The following is a 20,168-nucleotide window of genomic DNA, read 5'->3' as shown; positions in this document are numbered from 1 at the left end:
ATTCTATTTTTGTGATACTTAATTTGGGGCTGTGTCACAGGCAGGGCTTCATTACTTTTGATGAATGGGTTTCAAAGGCCCATTATACAGCTGGTGCTGTTTTTAAATCCTCACAGAAAAATGAGAGTTTGAACTCTCTTTCAAGTTGCTCCATCTCCTCATCTGTCATGTCCGAAACTTCCTGTGCTATCCTTGAGCTGACGCCTGAACGTCTATCCTTCCACACCTGTGCCTGCCGTGCTCTGGACCTTAGTCTCTCCTCTTTCCCTTCTCAGCCAGCCAGTCCTTGTTGCCAAAGACAGCTTCCTCAGATACACCATGCCTGCACCCCACACCACCCAGGTTCTGCGTCCATCTGCCCCCAGGCTAGCCCCATGCAAAATGCAGACTTTCTGAGGTCCTCCAGTGGCTGTGCCAGCCGTCCCCAGCTTCTGTACCTCGTGGGCTCCTCTACAGTTGATAATGGAGTATTTGTATGATTGTTGGATTTGGGGGAAACCTATTAATACTGGAGAAATAGCTGTTGCAGCTTCAGTACAATTTTAAAGAAATGTATATTTATCACAATAGCATTTACATTCCCTTGAAAGCTAGAGCAGACTTCCGCTAGGTGTTCAGTGTGGAGACGCTGACCGTGCACAGGTAGCATGCTGCCCCTTGCAGTGACGCAAAGCCCTGAGAACGCCGTGGTCCAGCTGTCCAGTGTGCGGGGAGCACCTGGTGCACTCCCGTTTTCCCTTTCACACTCTGGATGATCCTCGTGTGGCCCATGCAGTGTATCATCATTCCAACAGTGACCTGCAGGTGGGCATTTGTAGTAGGTCTTCTCCCGCTGTCCCTTGTCCCCTGCATTCACTGACCTTTCACCCCCTGGTCCCTCGTCCACTTGCAGACCAGCACTGTCCCCCACAGTTCCTTGTGCCCCTTGATTCTGTGTCAACACCCCCATGGTTTGGTACCTGCCCTCTGCGGGGAACAGAAATAAGCCTTGTTCCAATTGTGGGCCCCCAGCCCCTGCCACGGTGCCTGCCATATGGATGGTTTAGTATAGAGGTAAATGAGTGGATGAATTAAATGAGTCCATGAAATACGTGCCAGGCATTGAGAGTAGTGTCTGGTGCAAGCGACAAGCTCAGCTACTGTTACCCCTGCTGTGTGCTGGACAGCATTTTCGGTTTGGGGAAACAAAGGGAAAATGACAGAATCCCTGCTCTCCTGCAGCTTACATGCTCTTGGGAGGAGATCGACATCCATATTTCAGGGAGTGGTAAGTGCTGGAAGGAGAATGAGGCAGAGCGAGGGACAGACGGCAGTAGAGGTGTGCCCTAGACCCTATATCACAAAGCAGGGTGGAAGGGGCCTTTGGATCTCAGTCACAATAATGTGCTGTCTGGCACAGGCACTGAGGAATCAGCGACAGTGGTCTGTGCAGGGGGACAGTACAGGGGGTGGTCAGGGAAGCTGGCTGTGGTCTGAGATCCAAATGGGGCGGAAGCGTGTGGACATCTGTTGGAAGAACATCTGCTGGATGGCATTCCAGGCTGTAGCAGGGTCAGGAGCGGGTGTGGCCAATCGTGGGCAGCAGAGCAGCCATGTGGTTGGGGTGCAGGGTAGGAGCATGAGTATCAGGAAGTAGGTCACATGTTGAGTTGGTACTTTGTGTTTTATTCTCAGGGAGGATGAGTGGCTGGCAGGGCTAGTAGATTGAAACAGAATGAGTTGAGTCTGTACATTATCTGAGGTCCCTTTTAACTTGATATTTTGTGATTTTAAATTTCCATTACAACGTCCAGTGTGTTTAATTAGGCGCATTAGCATCACTGTTAATAACAGTGCTGCCACACCTGCCTAGCTGTCAGGAAGAGGAGCAGGCACTCTAACCCTAGTATCTTGAGCTTCACGGTGCCGCGTTCATGTAGGTGAGCACCCTCCCTAGCTCACGTTTTCTAACTTAACATCGGGGAAATGAAATGTTTCCAAAAGCTCTTTTATTGTGGGTCATGAGGACTGCTAGTCAACGTGGAAAAAATGGCAGCCTGAATCCGCTTCCCACACATGTCTCAAGGCTCCCGATAGCAGCCCCCGTGATTCTCCCTATGGCTCCCAGGGTGTTCTCCTGTCCTCGTGTGGCATGGGAGCTTTCACTGGCGGCCCTGTGGCTCTTGGAGCCGAAGCCCACACTCCCACTCAGGCCTATGCCGCCATGCCCAGCCCCACTGCCCACTCACGGCCTCCATGTCCGTCACCTCCACTGTGTAGAACGCTCACCCACCTCCTGGCTTGGCCAGTTCGTCTTCACCCAGCCTCAGCTAATGTCATGTTGATAGGGAAGCTTTCTCTTCCCTTCACAACCCATCCAGACAACATCTGTGGTCATTTGTGGCTGCTTTAAAATTTTGTCCCCCGCCCCACTTTTTCCTTTTTTTATTAGCCACGTCATGTCTGAATATGGAAGGATGACAGACACAGAACGAGACCAGATAGACCAGGACGCTCAGACGTTCATGAGGACCTGCTCTGAAGCGATTCAGCAGCTGAGAACTCAAGGTGAGGTGCTCTGAGTGGCGCAATCCGCCCACCGGGACTTTGTGAAGCCTTAGCCAGTATTCACAGGGCGCTCCCAGCTAAGGTCTCTCCAGTGTTATTGTTCAGGTTTAGGTTTCAAAACTTTAAAATTCCTCTTTTCTTGATCAGCCATGAAAGTAATGAAAAGGCCGTGATTCAGGTTAAACAGTGGGAGGAGGGAGGTGAGGAGGACCTCTCCACGCACAGACATCTCCTAAGGGCCAGAGTGGACAGCTTCTGCACGCCCCTGTGCTCTGTGGGGCATTTAGGGGGTCAGTGGTCAATGGCATGTGGACAGGGACCGAAGAGGGCATTCTCAACTCTCTACTTGGAGTAGGAAACTTCCAGAGCAGACTGTCGCGCTGAAGAGGAGGCCGCTGGAGCCGTGGGTGCTTTGGTTTGGTGCACCCCTGCCCCAGCTCCACCACCTTCTACCCACACAGCTTTGGGCAAGGCACTCTGTTGTTGTCCATCTTGGTTTGTCTGCAGTGGAGACGGTTCTAGGGTGTATCTCTTGGGGTTGTTAGGAGAATCCAGTTGAGTTCAGCACATGCTTAGCACTGTGGCTGGCTCCTGGGTTCTCAGTATCACGTCGTCTTCACTGATGTTTCATTCTCACGGGGGCAGTGAGACAGCCTCCCTAGTCGTGTATCTTCCTTGACCCTTCCGTGATGTGCTGAGGCAGGTTCCATTAAATAGCACAGAGCTCAAAGTGGCCAGAGGCTGCTGAATTCTTGACGTCAGTTTCTATTAGGAAGCTTCCATCATAGCCCTGATGGGCCACTTAGAGTCTGATGAAAGCTATGGACGTTCTTGCCAGAGAAACACATCCTCACAGAATTTTGTGTATAGTCGCTCATGTGAATGAATCTCAGGTTAAGCAGCCCAATAGTAAAAACATGATTCATGTCTCATACCCTTAAGGGCCTAAACATTCATTGAAATAATCTAGAAGTACATGATTATAAATAAAATCAGCAACTAAGTACCAAACCATGGGCTTCTTACTGACTCTGAACCTGGTTAGCTTCTCTGTGTGTAAAAACTTGGCCTCCAGCTTGCCTTTTGCTTTAGCAGTCATATGTGTCACGTCCCCGCGGAGCACCTTCATGTGGGAGGCACTCAGTCTCAGGAAATGAGAGCTGTCCTACCAAAATAAATGACACAGACCTGAAGCAGACATGATAGTTCGCAGAAGCCAGGCATCCTTATAGCTAGGAGAGTCAAGGAGGGTTTCGTGGAGAAGGAAGGTTTGACTCTGTGTCTAAGGGGCCTTTGGAATGGGAGTAGCTGAGGGGCGAAGACAGAATGTTCTAGACTGAAAACAGCCCAGGCAAGTGGGGTAGTGTGGGGCTTGAGTGCGATTTAAACATGTTACTTGAAGGTCAGCTTGAGCATTGGATGCTGGTATTACAAATGGGGTCAGCTCTCAAGAAGTGGGGCACATCAGGTACCATCCCTGCATGTTATAGTAAACCATAAATTCTTTGATTGTAGTTTTTCCAAATCTTTTATTCTTGCGAAGCCCAATAAATCTTCCTCTTCTAAAAATGTAATGTCACTCGATGCAGACTTTTCTTATCGCTGTATTTTTGCAAACACTTTCCATACAGAAACTGTTCTGAGGAAGCTAATGAATTGTTCCCTGTGTAGTCGAGTGCAGAGACCTGATTGCTGTCCTTTTCTCTTCCAGCCCACAAGGAGATACACTCCCAGCAAGTGAAGGAGCACAGGAGCGTGGTTCTGGATTTCATTGAAGATTACTTAAAAAGTATTTCATTTTATCTTAAAGGTCGAATGTGGCATTTCACCATAGACGTGATGCAAAATTTAGCTGTGCTAGCCGAAGACTGTAGTGTCTCCTTATACTTAATGACACCTTTACCTGCGAAGTGGTTTTAAATGGTCTCTGTTCTGGTGTTTTCCCTACAACAGGAGTATGTAAACTTTACTCAGAACAGAGAGCCATCCGAGTTAAACGAGTGGTGGATAAGAAAAGACTGTAAGTATTGTCTTGGCTGGGGTTCCTTAATTAATAATAGTTGTGATAGCAACTCTTATGTTTGTAGAATCCCTATGCTTTGCAACGTACAGTGCTTGGATATCTTCACAAAATGCTATAACTAGTGCTTATGGAGCCCTGACTGTTGTGCCAGGCACTGTCCTAGATTCGTGATTCACTCCGCTCCACCTGCCCCGTGGGGCAGGTACCATTCTTATCCTCATTTTCCAGAGGGGAAGGCTGCCACTGGCGAAGCTGGGTAACTCACCCAAGGTCCCACAGCCAGGAAGTGGCAGAACCGTCCTTTGAGCCCAGGCTGCTTGTTCATTCAGAATCCATGCTCTGGCCCATCTTGTGATAACAGTCCTGTGTGGCTGGCACATTTTTTAGCCATCGTATGTCTTTCTTTTTGTCCCCGGTGCCTCTCCTTGCTCTCTCGAAGTTCTTTCCTGAGGCGGGAGCCCAGCAGCCAGTGCGCCCCTGTGAGGCGTTCCCTAGGTCATCAGTGCGCACCTCCCTTCTAACAGAGCACTTGATGCCACGTGCTCTGAGGAACTCCCTTTTGCAAGTGAGGACGTTAAAGCCCCCAGGGGGTTAAATGACTTGCACAAGGCCACAAAGCTAGGAAGCATCAGTGCTGGCCTTTAGTATCTCCTGTGGCATGGGTCTGTTCCCCAGCCTGTCCTCCCCAAAGGGGTGCATGCCAGCTTCTAGAGCACAGGGACTTGAAGCTGCTTCCCTTGCAGCTGGTCACCCAGCCTGAGCTAGGAGTCTTAAAATGAGCAGGCAGTGCTAGGTCCCGGCTTCAACTCTTGACCACTTCTAAACTGGCCTTGGAACTATTTTAGGGCATTCTTGGAGAAGGTAACAGAACATACTGCATGGGGACAAATTTTCTTAATTCTGGTTATGCCGAGACCCTCAGTACAGTCCTGGGTTAGGGGGCGTGCTAGGAGGACTTGCGGAACTTGTGGCTGGGATTTGTCACAATGAAGAGGTGCAGAGCAAATGGCAAAGGGAACAGGTGATGTGTAGAGGAAACTGGGAGTGGGCTTCCAAGAGTTCCCTTCAGTGGAGTCACACAGCATGGGACTTGTGACAACTCGTGAGAAATGCCCACTGGGGAAGCTCACTGGAAACTCACCGGCCAGGGATCTCACTGGGGGCTGTTCACAGAGGCCCTTCCTTGTTGGCACACGCCCAAATTCCAGACTCGCAGCAGAAAGGCAGATGTTTCTGCAAACACCACACTGTCCATACAGCAGTTCAGGCACAGGGAACCCCTCAGCAGTTAGGGCTATGGGAACCCTCCCGAAGCCCCAGTTCCCAGACACTGGCCCAGGGCTGAGCCTGCACATAGGTCTTGCCCAGGAGGGCAGTCTTAGGCCTGCTGTGTTAACTCTTTTGTGCACTGGTGAGACATATTTGAAATTATAATGCCGACAGACAGAAGTATCTGTGGGGATAGTGAGTAGATGATCCAAGTCATCGACCAGCAAGTAGTTACTATTCATTACAGCAAGGTGATAAGGATAGGCAGAGAGAGAAAGAGATCAAGTCTCTGCCTTCAAGAAGCTTAGAATCAGACTGGGTTGCTATGGAAACATGAGAAATTAGCCCACTGAATCAGGATATGTCACAGTTAGCCCATTACCAAGTTCAGGAGGGGGAAAGGGAGCTAAGGAGTAGCATAGTGTCAGGTCTCAGAGCTCACAGTCAAGCTGGACAGCCTGCCTCTGCCACTGAGAAGCTGTGTGACTTTGGCAAGATCACTTGACTTCTCTACACCTTAGTTTCCTCCCTTGTAAAATGGAAAAATTCAAGATCCCCACCTTACTGGGTCATGAGAACAAAATGCACTGGGATGTGCGGAGTGGTAACTAGCTTGGGCTATTACCTACGATGGCGCATTCACCCTGTGCTTGTTGGTGTGTCAGTTCCGTTGGATCCTCACAACTACTCTTGCTAATAATACTGGCGTCTGGTTTTATTGAGGACGTCGAGGCCCAGGGAATGTGGGCTCCTTACTCGGCATCACACAACTGAACCACGGTTGAACACCAGGGTAACGTGTCAGACTTCTCAAACAATGGGCTTTGTGCTGGACATGGAAAGAGGAGGGTCTGGGAAAGCAATGACAGAGGATGAAAGCAGCCCCAGCTTGGGGAGGAGAGCAAGTGGTGGGATGCACAGAGCCGTCCTGGAGGAGGAGGGTGGGCCTGGCCACCAGTGACTTACCATCCCCCCCCAGGGTGGTGGTCACTCAGCCCCCCACCTACCAGTGGGAGAGGCACCCATTTCTGCTTCCTGACCCAAGTGGACCCGGACCCTTGAGACTTAGCAGGTACCCCAGGTAAAAGTGGGAAGAAGCTTTTGCTGCTGCCTCCTCACTTCCTGGTTCTCAACAGAGGTTTCAACAAATTAAAATCAGTCAGATGGGAGTTGTTCTCATTTCAACAGTCAAGTACAGGCTCGACTCCTGCTGCATAGCTGGCCTGTACCAGTTACTTTGAGCAAAAGACCTTGAGGGAAGTAGCTATGTGACCCATACAGTGTAGTCCGTCCAGCCTCCTCCCTGTTCTTTCCTCACCTCGTCCCAGCCTAAAACACACACTGAGTGTTACCACTCCCTCACTTCCTGTGTCTTAGAGAAGCTCAGCTTCGTAGAGTGACATTCAAGGCCCACTACAGTCCGACAGCAGCCTTGGCTTCTCACTCAGTCCCTGTGGATCTCTGCTCTGACCCTACATAACTTTGTGTCCTCAGGAAGCCTTGTTCTTTGAAGCGCTCATGCCTTAATCCTTGCTCATTTCTCTGCCCAGAATGCCCTTCACATATCCCTGTACTTTCTGCCCCTCTTTTCCCCATTCCTCCAGCAATCAAACTCCTATTTATCCTTCCAGCCCCAGTTAAGATGTTGGTTGCTCTGTAAAGACTCCCTGGCCCCCGCGGGCCTTGCTGGTGGCTCCTTTCTGTGCGGGTTCCCTGCACACTGTCACGTCGGTGTAACATACGCTTCTGGAGAGCTGCTCAGACCCCCGAGCCCATCACGCAGCACGATGCCCATCCCAGTCTGGGGAAGCTGTTCCCTGAGGGCTGCTGGGTGAGTGAAGGACAGGTTGCCCAAAGAGAAGTTCACAAGTTGGATTTGTGGGTTGTTTTTGTACTGTTTTGTCTTGATTGGTGATGGTTGTTGATAAAAATCATTCCCCTAAACTAGATTCGAGAAACCCGAGTGCTCCCATTTTAGGGCAGAGTTGCTACTCTCGTGTTTCTGTTGTTCTTGGCAGAAGTAAAGCGTATTTGGTAGAGAGGGAACTGTCAGGCCGTTTATTTGAAGTCTTTCATAGTGTAGAGTGAAAGATACTCTCTGCCAGTGTTCGTTTTCATACAGTGATGATAACATGCTGGTCTCTCGTAGCAAAGGGCGCTTGTCCCAAAATGGGTGAAATGTTTTGCTCATTAAGCCAGAAGTGGTCTCAGCTGATCTTTCTGCTGTTCTCTCTCTGTGTTTTCTTAGAAGGGTAGCACCATTGTCAAGTGTGACTTTTTTCTCCCGCTCCCCAGCAGCTGTGCTCTCTAAGTTGGCAGTGGCACCTGCTGCCGGTTGTCTTCAGCTGGACCTGACGGCCAGTAAGAACTTTCACTGTGGTCTCGTGTCTCTTCTTTCTCCTGCGCTAAGACCTTGAGCCCTTTGAAGGCAGAGACACTGTGTCTTCCATCTCTGGCTCTCCCAGGACCTTGATCAGAGGCTGCCACAAAGTAGGTGCTCAATTAATGGTTCTTGAGTGAGGGAAGGAGTGAGGCATGGTCACTAATGCCTGGCTCCTCAGGTCTACACAGCCAGAGCCTATAAGTTGAAAAGGTTGTGGACACAACATGGTTGTGTCCGTTGGACACAACATCGGTATAAGTGACCTTGTCTTCCCAAAAGGGTTTAAAATATGCCCTTTATCATCCTAACCATCTTAAAGCACTAATCTTTTGGTTATAATTTAACTATCACATGCCTTCTCAGGAATATACTCTAAAAGCCATCTGAATTAATCAGAAACATTTCCTCTTTTCAGAAAGTAATCAGGTCCTGTCTTATTGGCTTTTTCTTGGGGAAGAGGTTTAAGGTGGCTGTCTAGAAACCAGAACAAACCTCCGATGTTCATTTCTGGGAGTTCAGAGGATTGTCTCTGGAGGCACAGTGGGCTAGATAGGAGCCCCGGAACAGATTCAGACTTACACTGTTAGGCCTGTCTCTGTAAATTCTGTTTCTTTCTTACCCAGGGGTGGATTATCTGATCCTGTGTCTACCCATGACCTGGCTTTAAAGTGCGCTGGTTTAGGCCCAGATTTGAACACTTTACTTTCACTAGTACTATGATGTCCTTAGAGTGGGAACTTTTGGCTGTTTTCTCCTGTCTCAAGGGAGATTTGAGAAGGATCAAACCCACTGCCCGAACTTCTTACATTGGGTGATACGAAACATTACAGAGGAAGGATGAGGCACCGTCTGCATTTACCCATGTAGCTCAAAGTTAATTTCCAGAATATTAGCAGATCCTACTGTTAATTCTAATGAAGGGTAATGTGAGCGTTTCCTAAGGTACCTGAGGGGATTCTGGTGACCTAAGTAAGTGTTACTCTAAAGATAGTTTCTTGGTCAAATGAGCCTGAGGAACACTGAGTGTACATTGCCGTACCTTGATTTCCTAAGCCCTGCTCGCTGTGGAGTCCTTCACTCCTGAATCTCCGGCAAGCATACTTCAGGAAATACTGCCTGATCGCATGGTTGGAGGCTTGACCTTACGTTTATTATTTACTCCCTTAAGTTGGTACAAAAGATCAAAATTTCACTACATTCTTTTTTTCCTCCTCCTTTTTGAAAAAAGGCACTGGTGCTCTTGTGACTCATACTCTCCCCTGCTTACCTGATCCTTACAGAGTGTACTTGTATTATTATTTATGATTTAGTTCCTTCGTCTCAACTAGATTGGAAGCTTGGCAAGGGCAGCCTTGTGCCTTTTACTTCCCCCTAACCCAGGATCCTGCACATACTAAGAGCTAAGTAAATTTTATGGGGGAGGGATAGGGATGATGACAAAGATGAAGGAAAACTCTTAAGTGATGCCATGTGATACGAGGTCCATAGCAGTGATTTTGTCCCTTGTAAAAATGTCAGATTTACCAAAGTGTAAGTGATGTGACCTCGTAAGATGCTGACAGTGTGCGCTTTGGTGATTAGATACACGGGCACGTTGTGGAATGGCTCCTGCTTCTGTTCATCTTGTCCAGGGGCATACCTGTCATCTCACATATTTGTCTGTCTTTCTTGTTTTTTGGGGGTGAGATTGTTTAAGTTCTACTCTTAGCGAGTTTCAGTTGTACAATATAGTGTTAGAACTATAGTCACCGTGTTAGACATCCTAAAATCTTACTTATCCGAGAGCTGAAAGCATGTGCCCTGTTTCTCGACCCATGACTGCGTTGCACTCACTCTCTGGAACTGGGGTTCAGCACACCACTGTGTCTGGGCCAAGTCCAGCCTTCTCTTGTGATGGTACAGCCCTCGAGCTGAACATTGTTGTTCCATTTTTAAAGGTTCGTAAAACAAAAAAGGAAACCAAGAATACAAGATGGAGGTCATCTGTGTTCTCCAAAGCCTAAAATATGTACCATCTGGCCCTTTCCAGAAAAAGTGTGCTGACCCCTGGCTCACAACAGACCTTCGAGGTGCGGGACTGCTTTTTTGTCGTGTGTTGTCTGTTGTCCATCGTACACAGATGCGTACTCCCCGGCACAGGTCAGGTTCACAGCCGATGCTGCGGCCGACCCCACAACAGGAGTCTCATCCAACTCTGTACCCTGTTCAGTGGACGTGTTTCTGATTTTGTGGCAGTGGCAAATTGCTATAAATGTTTCTTGCTCTTGGTTTTTGTGCTTGTCTCATAGCCGACCAGTAGCAACCAGTTCGTCATCTGGCACAGGTCTGTGGACCACACTTTGTGCAGTTGGGGCCGGATGCCCAGTAGACACCCGTGTGGGTGTGAGGACGGCTTACTTCCAGCACTGGGAGGCATTCCCTGTTCTGTGGCGCACAGTGCCTGCGCTGGGGTGGGTACCTGAGTCGGAAAGCCACTTCTGGAATGATGGTATCTAATACCCTGTACCAAAAATATCTTCTTTCTACAGAGAGCCTTGATGGGGAGCAGAAAAGAAGTTAGAGCCGTACTTAACTCTGGAATATTAATCACGTTTCTTTTAACTTGTGTATAAGGCAAAGAATTTCCTCCACATACCTTCTTGTTTCAAAACTGAAAAGCCTGATTTCTCCCTCTTTCTCTCTCTTTCTACTCTTCTTAAGTTTTAAATAGAATCCCAGGGTTTTCAAATAAGGGACCTGGAAACAGATGTTGGCCAGGTGGAAACCGTGTTGACTGCAGCTATGAAATGCTCAGCCTTCAGTTAGAGAAATCAGTTTAAATAAATCATGGGGCATAAACTGATCTTTCTGATGACTTTTTAAAAATTGCTTCTTTCAAAGTACCTTCAACTAGTTAATTTGTAATTTCCCTGAGGATTGCAGTAGACATTCTGTGTATAATGAGATCTGTTTTTATCACTTAGGGGGAAAAAATGCTCTCTACTTTGTCTACTGCATTGCAGTCTTTTATTCATTTTAAATTAAAAACTGGCCCATTAACATACTCTCGACACAAAGGATTAGAGACATTACAGGAGCCCTTTATTTAAAAGTCAATTAAGCCCTTCTTCCTAAACAGTGGAGTCCTGCCCCTGTAGAGTGGGGCAGAGCTGGGTGAGTGAGTGCAGGGGTGGGGGTGGAGGGGCACAGTCTCCCAAGGCTGGTCACAGCCAGAGTAAGCAGAGGGACGTGCCCCTGTGGGGGGAAGAGTGGCAGTGGAGATGACAGGTTGGTTATGTAGGGGTACCTATCAAATAAGTAAATATATAAGGATGATAGAAGCCAGGTTTCACACAGTTGGGAAAGTGAAAGGGAAGAGGCCAGAATGAACCCTGCGATGTTGGGTTGGAAGGAAAGGTACCAGGGTGTACTCCTGTGCAGTTTGCATAGGTGGAAATAGAAATAAATATTGTTGTAAATGAGTATGTATGGGTGGGTATGCAAATAGGCCTGGAAGCAGGGACACCCCAGTAGCCATAAGCCTGCTTAGCACTCAGATCTTGGTTTCTCTGAAGCTGGTTCAGCTTCCAGGAACCAGGGCTCCTTGTGGAAACGGCTCAGTCTGGGGCTGGGGCAGGGAAAGTAGAACATGAACCTGGACCATTTTGTTGCAGCAGACAGCAAGAAAGGGCTCAAAAGATGATAGGAACATGGAGGGAGGACAAAGCCAGTTTGAAGGGGTTTCCACTGGCCAAATTAGAGACAGTTTGAGCATCAAGTAAAAGATAGTAGCAGATGATAACCCACTGAATAAAATAGGACATCGTGAGTCCATCTACATAGGAGTATAGAAGTGAGTACTTTGAGGGTTTGAAATTGATAATTGCTTAGCTCTCCCTCCCCCATAACTTCTTAACTACAAAAGGGGAAAGTGTATAGTATTAAAGTGCTCCGTGCCCCCTAACTTCTTAACCACAAAGGGGGAAAGCATAGTGCGGAAGCCTGGCAGCCACCACCTCAGTCAGGTGCTCAAAGTGAAACCATGGGCAGCCTGATGGAATGCTCTGAGAAAGAACATAACTAGAATATCAATTTTTATGCCAAAGATGCACAACTTGAATCCAGCCGTGAGGAAGATCAGACACACTCAGATTAGGGGATGTCTTACAGGATAACTGGCACATCACCATGTATCAAGGTCATGAAACTTGGGGAGAGAGAATAGGAGTGTTTAAACCAAAGGAGCCTGAAGACAAATGACAACCAGATGCCTTTGTGATTCTGAACTGGATCTTTCTGTCAGGAAGGGAATCATTGCGACAACTAGGCAAAATAGAATGGGGTCCAGGGAGAGGCTGGAAGTAGTGGCGACATGAAGATTCGTGATTCTTCTGTTGTATTCTGGTTGTATCAAAGAATGCTCTTGTTTTCAGGAAATCCCTAAAATACTCGGGGTGAAAGGGACAGGTTGGCAGGTTACTCTTGGTGGTTCAGGAGAAAGGGTTCTTCAGATTATACTGAAGATCTTTCTGCATGTGATTGTTTCACAACAAAACAAAAAACCAACAAGATACCATCTCATATTTATTAGAATGGCTCAAATAAAAATGACAAGATATTGGGGGACAGGTGTGCCGTAACTGGAACTCTCATCCGTGGCTTGTGAAAGTATAAAATAATTCTTTATTAAAATAGCCAATACTTCTCCAGAGTGCAGAGACCATCCTGTGACTCAGTGGCCCCATTCCTAGCTTCCCTGGGCCTACCATATCCTTTCTGCTCTGGCAAAATGTTACTTCTTTCTCAAGAGTACACCCCAAAGTTATCATAAAGCCTTCATGATGAAAACTTCTAGCAAACTTGGAGTAGAAGTTGTGCAGAGAAGGTTTATTCCATAGCATTAGGATGTCCCAACTCTGCACCTTGTGAAGAAACTGGCTGTGGGCCAGTGTTTGGAAGATAATCTCCAAGCTTTTGGTGTATCCTGCGCGATGAGAGGGTGTATTGTTTTTGCACACCTGGAGCCTCAGACCTTCACACCAGAGAGTTTATTCCAACTGTGTGATTTATGAGAGGGGCCTTGGACCAGACTATTTGCATTTGACCTCTGGAGGAACTGAAGACTGAGTAACTAAGGCTGGCTATTTGGATGCGCCCAGCTGCATGACTGACTCCCAGTGAAAAGGCCATATGCCAAGGCCCCAGGGAGCTTTCCGTGTGGACAGCACTCTGTATGTGCATTCATTCCCGTTGCTGGGAGAATTAGGTGCCATCTGTCGTATTTCAGCGGGAGAAGACAACTGGAAGCTGCATCTAGGTTTCTCTTGGAATTTCAGGAGTAGAACTGAGTGATTCATCACATCCGGACAGCACCCAGTGGTCACCACAAGTGCCCTCCTCGGTCCCCGTTCCCCCGGTTAGCCCATCCTCCACCCACCTCCCCTCCAGCAACCCTCAGTTTGTCCTCTGTTGTTGAGAGTCTGTTTTATGGTTTACCTCTCTCTACCCCCACCATTTTCATCTGTTGTGTTTCTTAAATTCCACAAGAACTGACCTCTTTATGTTTCTTTTTCCCATCTAAGAATATATCTCTTTCCATTTGTTACAGGATATTTTTGTATCTTTCAAGAACATCTTTTAGCTTTTCACACATGGGTTCGGGCTTTTCTTGTTAAATCTATACTGTGATGTTTGTTGTCCTTGCTAGTCTTTTATCTTTTGTTTTGGCTATTACAAATGGTGTTTTCTCTTTCCCTGAATCTTCTCCCTATCAACCTGGCACTTTTTGGTGAACAATTTAAGTCATTGTTTTGTTATCGTAAATAGTGCTGTGATCAATATCCTTATAACTGTATCTCTGTATTTGTGATACTTGGAGTAGCAGATGTATTTTCCAAAGATGGCTGCGTCTAAACATATCCCATCCCATATGGTCTTATTAAAATCAGTTTTGTCGCTGCTCCACTGGGAGGGAGGTGTGAGGTCTGTGTCCCCTCCCCTGGAGCCTGAGGGGACCATTGTAACTGCCTGGGCCATGGCGTCGGGCAGAAATGACAGCTGGGCAGAAATAACAGCGTATGACTTCTGCGCTGTTATAAAAAGTGCCTAGGCTTCTGCCACAGTCTCAGAGACCGCTTGCTCTGGGGAGACAGTGATGCTCCCGTGGACCCCTGATGAGAGAACGAGGCTCCCCACCGTCACCTGCTTGGAAGCCATTTGAAGGAGCCTTCTTGGTAGGGAATCCTCCCCCTGACATCAGGCTGGCATGTGGCAAGCTGGCATCAGGCTGCACCCTTAGAAAGGACCCACAGTCAGAACTTCCCGGCCAAGCCACTCCCAAATTTCTGGCCCCAGAAACACTGATGGAGAGTAAATGATTATTGCTGTTTTGAGGCACTAAGCTTTAGACTGACATTTCCCAGCCACCATCGCTGGATGCTTAGGGAGGTTGATGTTAGTTACTTTTGGAAAATTTTTTTAGGAATGTTGTAGGAGAGCATTTCCTAAACAGCCTTTCTTATTAGCACACTAGTCTTTTTCCAAAAGCCCCATGAAAATGGTCTCTGTAGTCAGGTTATTTGGGAAAGATCCTTTTTGGAAATTCAAAATATAGTTTATCATTACTAAGGGCTCTAAAATTTTGTAAAGTCCCTATCTGGCTTTGACTCGGTTTTCTGATTCATTCTACCAGAAGTCCCTATTCATGGAACATGGTGGGTAGACAGACTCTGCTATCCACAGAGCAGCTGTTATGAGCAGCCTCTGACACAGGTTCCTTAAGTCACATCCCAGCCCAGCCATTTATGAAATGGTTGACCTGGGCGAGTTTCCTCCCTTCCGTATCCCTCGGTTCCTCCTCTGGAAGAAGGTCAGATCATTGCCTACCCTATAGGGATGTATGGCATTAAAAAAAAGTATCCATATAGTGTGCTTAGAAAAATACCCGATACATAATAAGTCCTCCATGAATGTTAGCTGGCATTAACAAGATCATCCTTACATATATTTACATTGTTCCTTTTATGTGTAGTCTTCTTGGCTAGTAATACGGAATTCACCATAGATCTTTTTAGCAATCTACCCATAATTTTTATAGTGCTGTGTGGGTCCCAGGAAATCTGTTACAAGGCTTGTTGTTTCATAATCAACAGGTTTTTTTCTCTTGCTAGCTAATTACTGACTGTCAGAAGATATCCATTCATTCAACCTGTATTTATTAAACACTGAATGCCAGGCACCCATCTGGGACCTGGGGCTGCGCGGTGACCATGGCCGACAGCCCAGGACCCTGCTCTGAGAGCGTGCCCTCTTGTGGAGCTAGGCAGGCCATAAACAAGGGAACTAGCGAGGTCATCCCAGATGCTGCCTGCCAATGAAGAAGACAAGGGCTATGGCACAGTGGGACATGGGGGAGCCTGCTTGAGATGGGACAGTCAGGGTAGGCCTCTCTGAGTGAGGTGAGATCGAGGCTCACCCTGAAGGTGGAAAATAGGACAGGCTTGGTTCCTGAGACAAGTCGCTTGAGTTTTTGTAGTGAATTTATTTAAGATACTACTTACATATACTACATGATGTGTGGGTGTGTGTGTATTTAGCAACACTTCTGCACTGGTGTGAAACAACCGCGTCCTGGATTTGTTGAGCAGTCAGGCTTCACCGCGCACGTGTTGAGTGTGGTGTCAGTATGTGGTGTGGGTTCGTGCGTTCTTGCCTTCAGCACCTACTGACTGCATTCTTCCCCCTGCGAGCTTCGGTGAGGGTGCCCAGCCTTCCCCTGCAGGCGGTGGCCCCGGTCCCTTGTAGTAAGTGCCCCACGGGAGGTGTGTTGGGATAGCTGCTGCTTAGCAATCCTGCTCTCCTACAGAGGGCACAGGACACGTGTGCAGAGGTCACACGTGATTCCGTCTGTTGTCTTGTGTCAGCAAATTATATGATTGCCGTTTATCTGTTTAGATCTAAGCTGGAACCAGAGCCAAATACAAAAACAAGAGAATCCATGTCTTCTGAGAAAGGTTCACAGCATCCTTCACAAGAGTCTGAAGAAAAACCTGCTACTGAAGAATACCCAGGTATGAACTGAAACCCAAGTCTTGCCTCGCATCTCTTCCTTACGACGTGTTGGCAAAAATACAAAGCAAAGAAAGGAACACTGTCCCAGACATCTTGTGGTGTTTGTACTTGCATAAAACAAAGGAAACACAGAAGGACAGCTTTTTTTTCTGTCCCACTAGGAGCTCATACCTGTTGGGGCTGGGCAGGATGGTTCCTCCAGTCACCTCAGAACCAGCAGAGTCCAGGGACAGGAAAGTTCTGTGTTTTTTCACCGCTCTAACCCTGGCACCCACAACAGCGCCTGACAAAGGAGGCGCTTAATAAATCTTTGGAAACAGTCCATCACTGAAAACCACGAGAGGCAGCAGGAAGGTGGTCGGGAGCGCCGATTGCTTTTAGTTACTGTGGAAGTGTTTCCTCATGTAGAAGGAACCTCATGCCTCTGGGCAATACGAAATACCCCGTCAGGTTCAAAGAACCCTCTTCCTCACGGTTTATATTCTCATCTTAAAGTCAGTACTTGTTGTTTTATAATCATGAGGTTCTCTCCTGACGCAACCAGCACTCCAGATACTAAGGGCGCGCTCTCCAATTCAGCTCAGGAGCCCCGCATAGGAGACAGGATGGTATGAAGAATGTCTCTTCTGAGGCTGTCATGGTCCCAGCTCTAACACCTCCTGGCACTTCTGAGCACCAGTTCCCCCATTTTTAAAATGGGGGTGATGATACCAACTTTTTAGGGGCCTGGGGATGGTAGGAAGTTGTCACTGGTGTTGCCTTTGTTTACTGCTCTCCTTGCATCTTGAGACACTCCCCGCCACCCCCACAATCTCTTGGTCCTGGGATGTCTCTGAGATGCCCTGTGGCCAGTCCTCTCCTGCCTTTTCCCCTGCACCCTGGCACCTGCCTGCTTCTGCTGGCTCAGCCTCACTGTCCCCACAACTGCACAGACCCCCCTTTCCTTCAGGTCATTCAGTGATGCTTGTTATGTAGTCCCCTTTCCCTTAGGTACATGGCATCCCAAGGCCTAGTAAAATCTGAATATTAAAAATGTACACAATTTCCTGTCTGTACAGATTCTTGCATATATAACAGATTTTAAAATAGTTCATGTTGTTGGTTTTTTCCCAAAAGAAAGCTATTACCGTTGTGTATTCCACCTTCATCTGTTTCCTGTTTGTGGGTCTGTAAGGGAAGAGCAGAAACAGGGCTGCAGCAGGGGGTCACGGAAGCGACTTTGGGGTCGGACTGACCTGGTTTCACAGCCTGGCCTCTGCCCTGAGCTGTGACCCTGGATGAGTTACGTAAACCCTCAGCCTAAGCTTTCTTGTGGCACCATGTGGCCGTGGTTTGTTGTGAGTATCACATGGGCTCGCGTATGAAGGGCCTGGCAGTGTCTGGCCTGTGCAGTCGGTGTTCCACAAATCACCTGTCTTAGGTTGGTTTGTAGAGCTGTCGAACTTAAAAAGCAACTATTCCCTTAGAGCACCAAAAAGAGTAAAGTACTTGGGGAATAAGTTCAACCAAAGTATAAAACTTATATTTTGAAAATTACAAAATACTGTTGAAAGAAGTTAAAGCTGACCCAAATAAATGGAAGAGCATCCCAAGTATGTGGATGAGAAGAATTTATGTTATTTAAATGGCAGTATACCCCACACTGATAGACCCATAGAAATGAAGTGAGCAAATGCTGTTGGAAAAATGGCGCCCGTAGAATTGCTTGACTCAGGGTTACCACAGACCTTTACTTTGACAAAACGTGGTGTCTGTGAAGTGCAAGAAAGTGAAGCATAATGCAACAGGGGATGTGGCGAAGGTAAAATTTCTCCAGGCAGAAGATCCAGCCAGTGAAGAGGTGTCGGGGGAAATGAGCTTGGCACGTGGAAACACGCGTGCACAGTCTGCAGGCGGAGGCCCTAATGCAGACGGCACAGGGACAGACAGGTCGGAGCCCGAGGCCTGAGCCTGCAGGCCGTGCGGGCTGTGGTCAAGGTTTGCCTTTGATTCTGTGTGTGGCCAGAAGCCCATGGAGGCTTTTAGGCTGAGAGTGGCAGATCAGACTGTAGTCCAAGCCTCTCCGACTGCTGCGTGGGATGGAGACGTGTGAGGAAGAAGTGGCAGCAGGGGGCTCGTCCGGATCTGTTGCTGTCTGGGCGCTGGGTGACAGTTGTCACATGTGAGGCAGCAGTGGTGATGGAAGTGGTGGTCGAGAGAATTGCTCCCAACTCCAGCCATGCTTTGGATCTGCAGATGAGTGAGTAGGTGGGATGGGAGATGTGAGAGGCAGAGGGACGGAGCACCAGGGCTTGGGACTCGAGCAGCCCGATGGACGGCCGGGAGGAGGGCAGGAGGAAGCAGAGTCTGGCAGCAGGGCTGGGAGGAGCAGGCGGGCAGCACCAGAATTCTTGTCTGCGCATGCTAGGCCTGGAACATCTGATGGATTTTCAGGTGGAAACTGAGCCTAGAGCTCAGGGGAGGCCTCAGGGCTGGAGACACTTGGGAGTCGTGGGGCTGGGCCATGCAGAGCCCCAGGCCTGTGTGTGCTCACCCGGGAATTTGTGAGGGAGGGGAGAAGCCTACAGCCACCTCTGAGCTGCTGCCCTGTTGTCTGGGGGCCTTTGACATTTCGTCCATCCCGACCTTGATGCTGGCGGGTCAGTCTCGTTCCCCCAGCCCTAGCTGCTCTTCCTGCGGGCTTATGCATCTGCCCATTGACTTTGTGCTAAGCGTGTCTACAATTTGCAGGTCTTAAATCTGGGCTATGTGGAATCCTTCAACTTAGCTGTTCTATTTTTCATTCCTCTTTTGAAACATGAGCTATAACTTTGACAAAAAATACTTCAGGAGAGGACTAGGTGGTATAGTTTTGGGCAGAGCTTGCCACACTCCTGTTTTGTTTTGTTTTGTTTTGTTTTTTAAGCCACTAGTTTGGGGCACCCGGGTGGTCCAGTGGGTTAAGCCTCTGCCTTCAGCTCAGGTCATGATCTCAGAGTTCTGGGATCTCTGCTCAGCTCTCTGCTCAGCAGGGAGCCTGCTTCCCCCTCTCTCTATGCCTGCCTCTCTGCCTACTTGTGATTGCTGTCAAATAAATAAATCAAATCTTTAAAAAAAAAAAAATACCTCTGCCTTCAGCTCAGGTCATGGTCTTAGGGTCCTGGGATTGAGCCCCGCATTGGCCTCTCTGCTCAGCAGGGAACCTGATTCCTCCTCTCTCTCTGCCTGGCTCTCTGCCTGCTTGTTCTCTCTCTCTATGTCAAATAAGTAAATAAACAATATTTAAAAAAGAAAAAAAAAGCCGCTGGTTTGGTTACTTTTCATGCAATCCCTGGTATCAAGCAGCTCTGTGGTCATGCAGCCCTTCTGTCCTCATCAGATGTTAGGCCACCTTCTTCCATATTCTTACTATGCCAGCATGAGGTCTGCATGGCCCTGTTTTTTGTTTTTTTAAGATTTTATTTATTTCAGAACAATCGACCTGGAAATAGGGGAGGAGCAGAGGGAAAGAAAATCTGAAGCAGACTCCCCGCTGAGAGCAGAGCCCAACAGGGGCTTGATCTTTGACCCTGAAATCATGATAAGCTGAAATCAAGAGTCAGACGCTCAACCGACTGAGCCGATCAGGCGCCACCTTCCTGTTCCCGTCTGCAGTTTGTTTCTTTACACTGGTTTCCCCTAGTGTTAAGATGGGTCTGGTTATTTGTGAATACTTCCTACACTTCTCCAGTGAGCCATGGTTCCTGCCCTCAGGGAGCTCACAATTGATGGGAAGGACAAGATTCCAGCCCCCGAGAACGTGAGCAATGCCTTAAGAGAAGCCACTGGTGGGAAAAACAGAGATCCCCCAGAGGGGCTTCAGGAGGAAATACCCTAACAATTGAGTCTGGACCTAAAATGGAAATGATTCTAGACAGA

The 20,168-nt window shown here is 48.0% G+C and overlaps 1 protein-coding gene across 2 annotated transcripts in view; it reads left to right on the top strand.

Moving 5' to 3' along the window:
- The window catches only part of STX18 (syntaxin 18), a 112,607-nt gene that overhangs the window by 76,438 nt on the left and 16,001 nt on the right, over window positions 1–20,168 (top strand). For both annotated transcript variants that reach the window (XM_044226204.1, XM_044226205.1), the window contains exons 3-6: window positions 2,432–2,547; window positions 4,259–4,336; window positions 4,501–4,567; window positions 16,155–16,270. In XM_044226204.1, coding sequence (XP_044082139.1) covers window positions 2,432–2,547; window positions 4,259–4,336; window positions 4,501–4,567; window positions 16,155–16,270 — 377 coding nt within the window. The remainder of the gene's footprint in view (window positions 1–2,431; window positions 2,548–4,258; window positions 4,337–4,500; window positions 4,568–16,154; window positions 16,271–20,168) is intronic.

The sequence above is a fragment of the Neovison vison genome, chromosome 11 (genome assembly GCF_020171115.1).
Source record: "Neovison vison isolate M4711 chromosome 11, ASM_NN_V1, whole genome shotgun sequence".
NCBI classification, from domain to species: domain Eukaryota; kingdom Metazoa; phylum Chordata; class Mammalia; order Carnivora; family Mustelidae; genus Neogale; species Neogale vison.
Note: the sequence above shows the minus strand (reverse complement) of the source record. Positions and strands in the feature narration are given on the sequence as shown.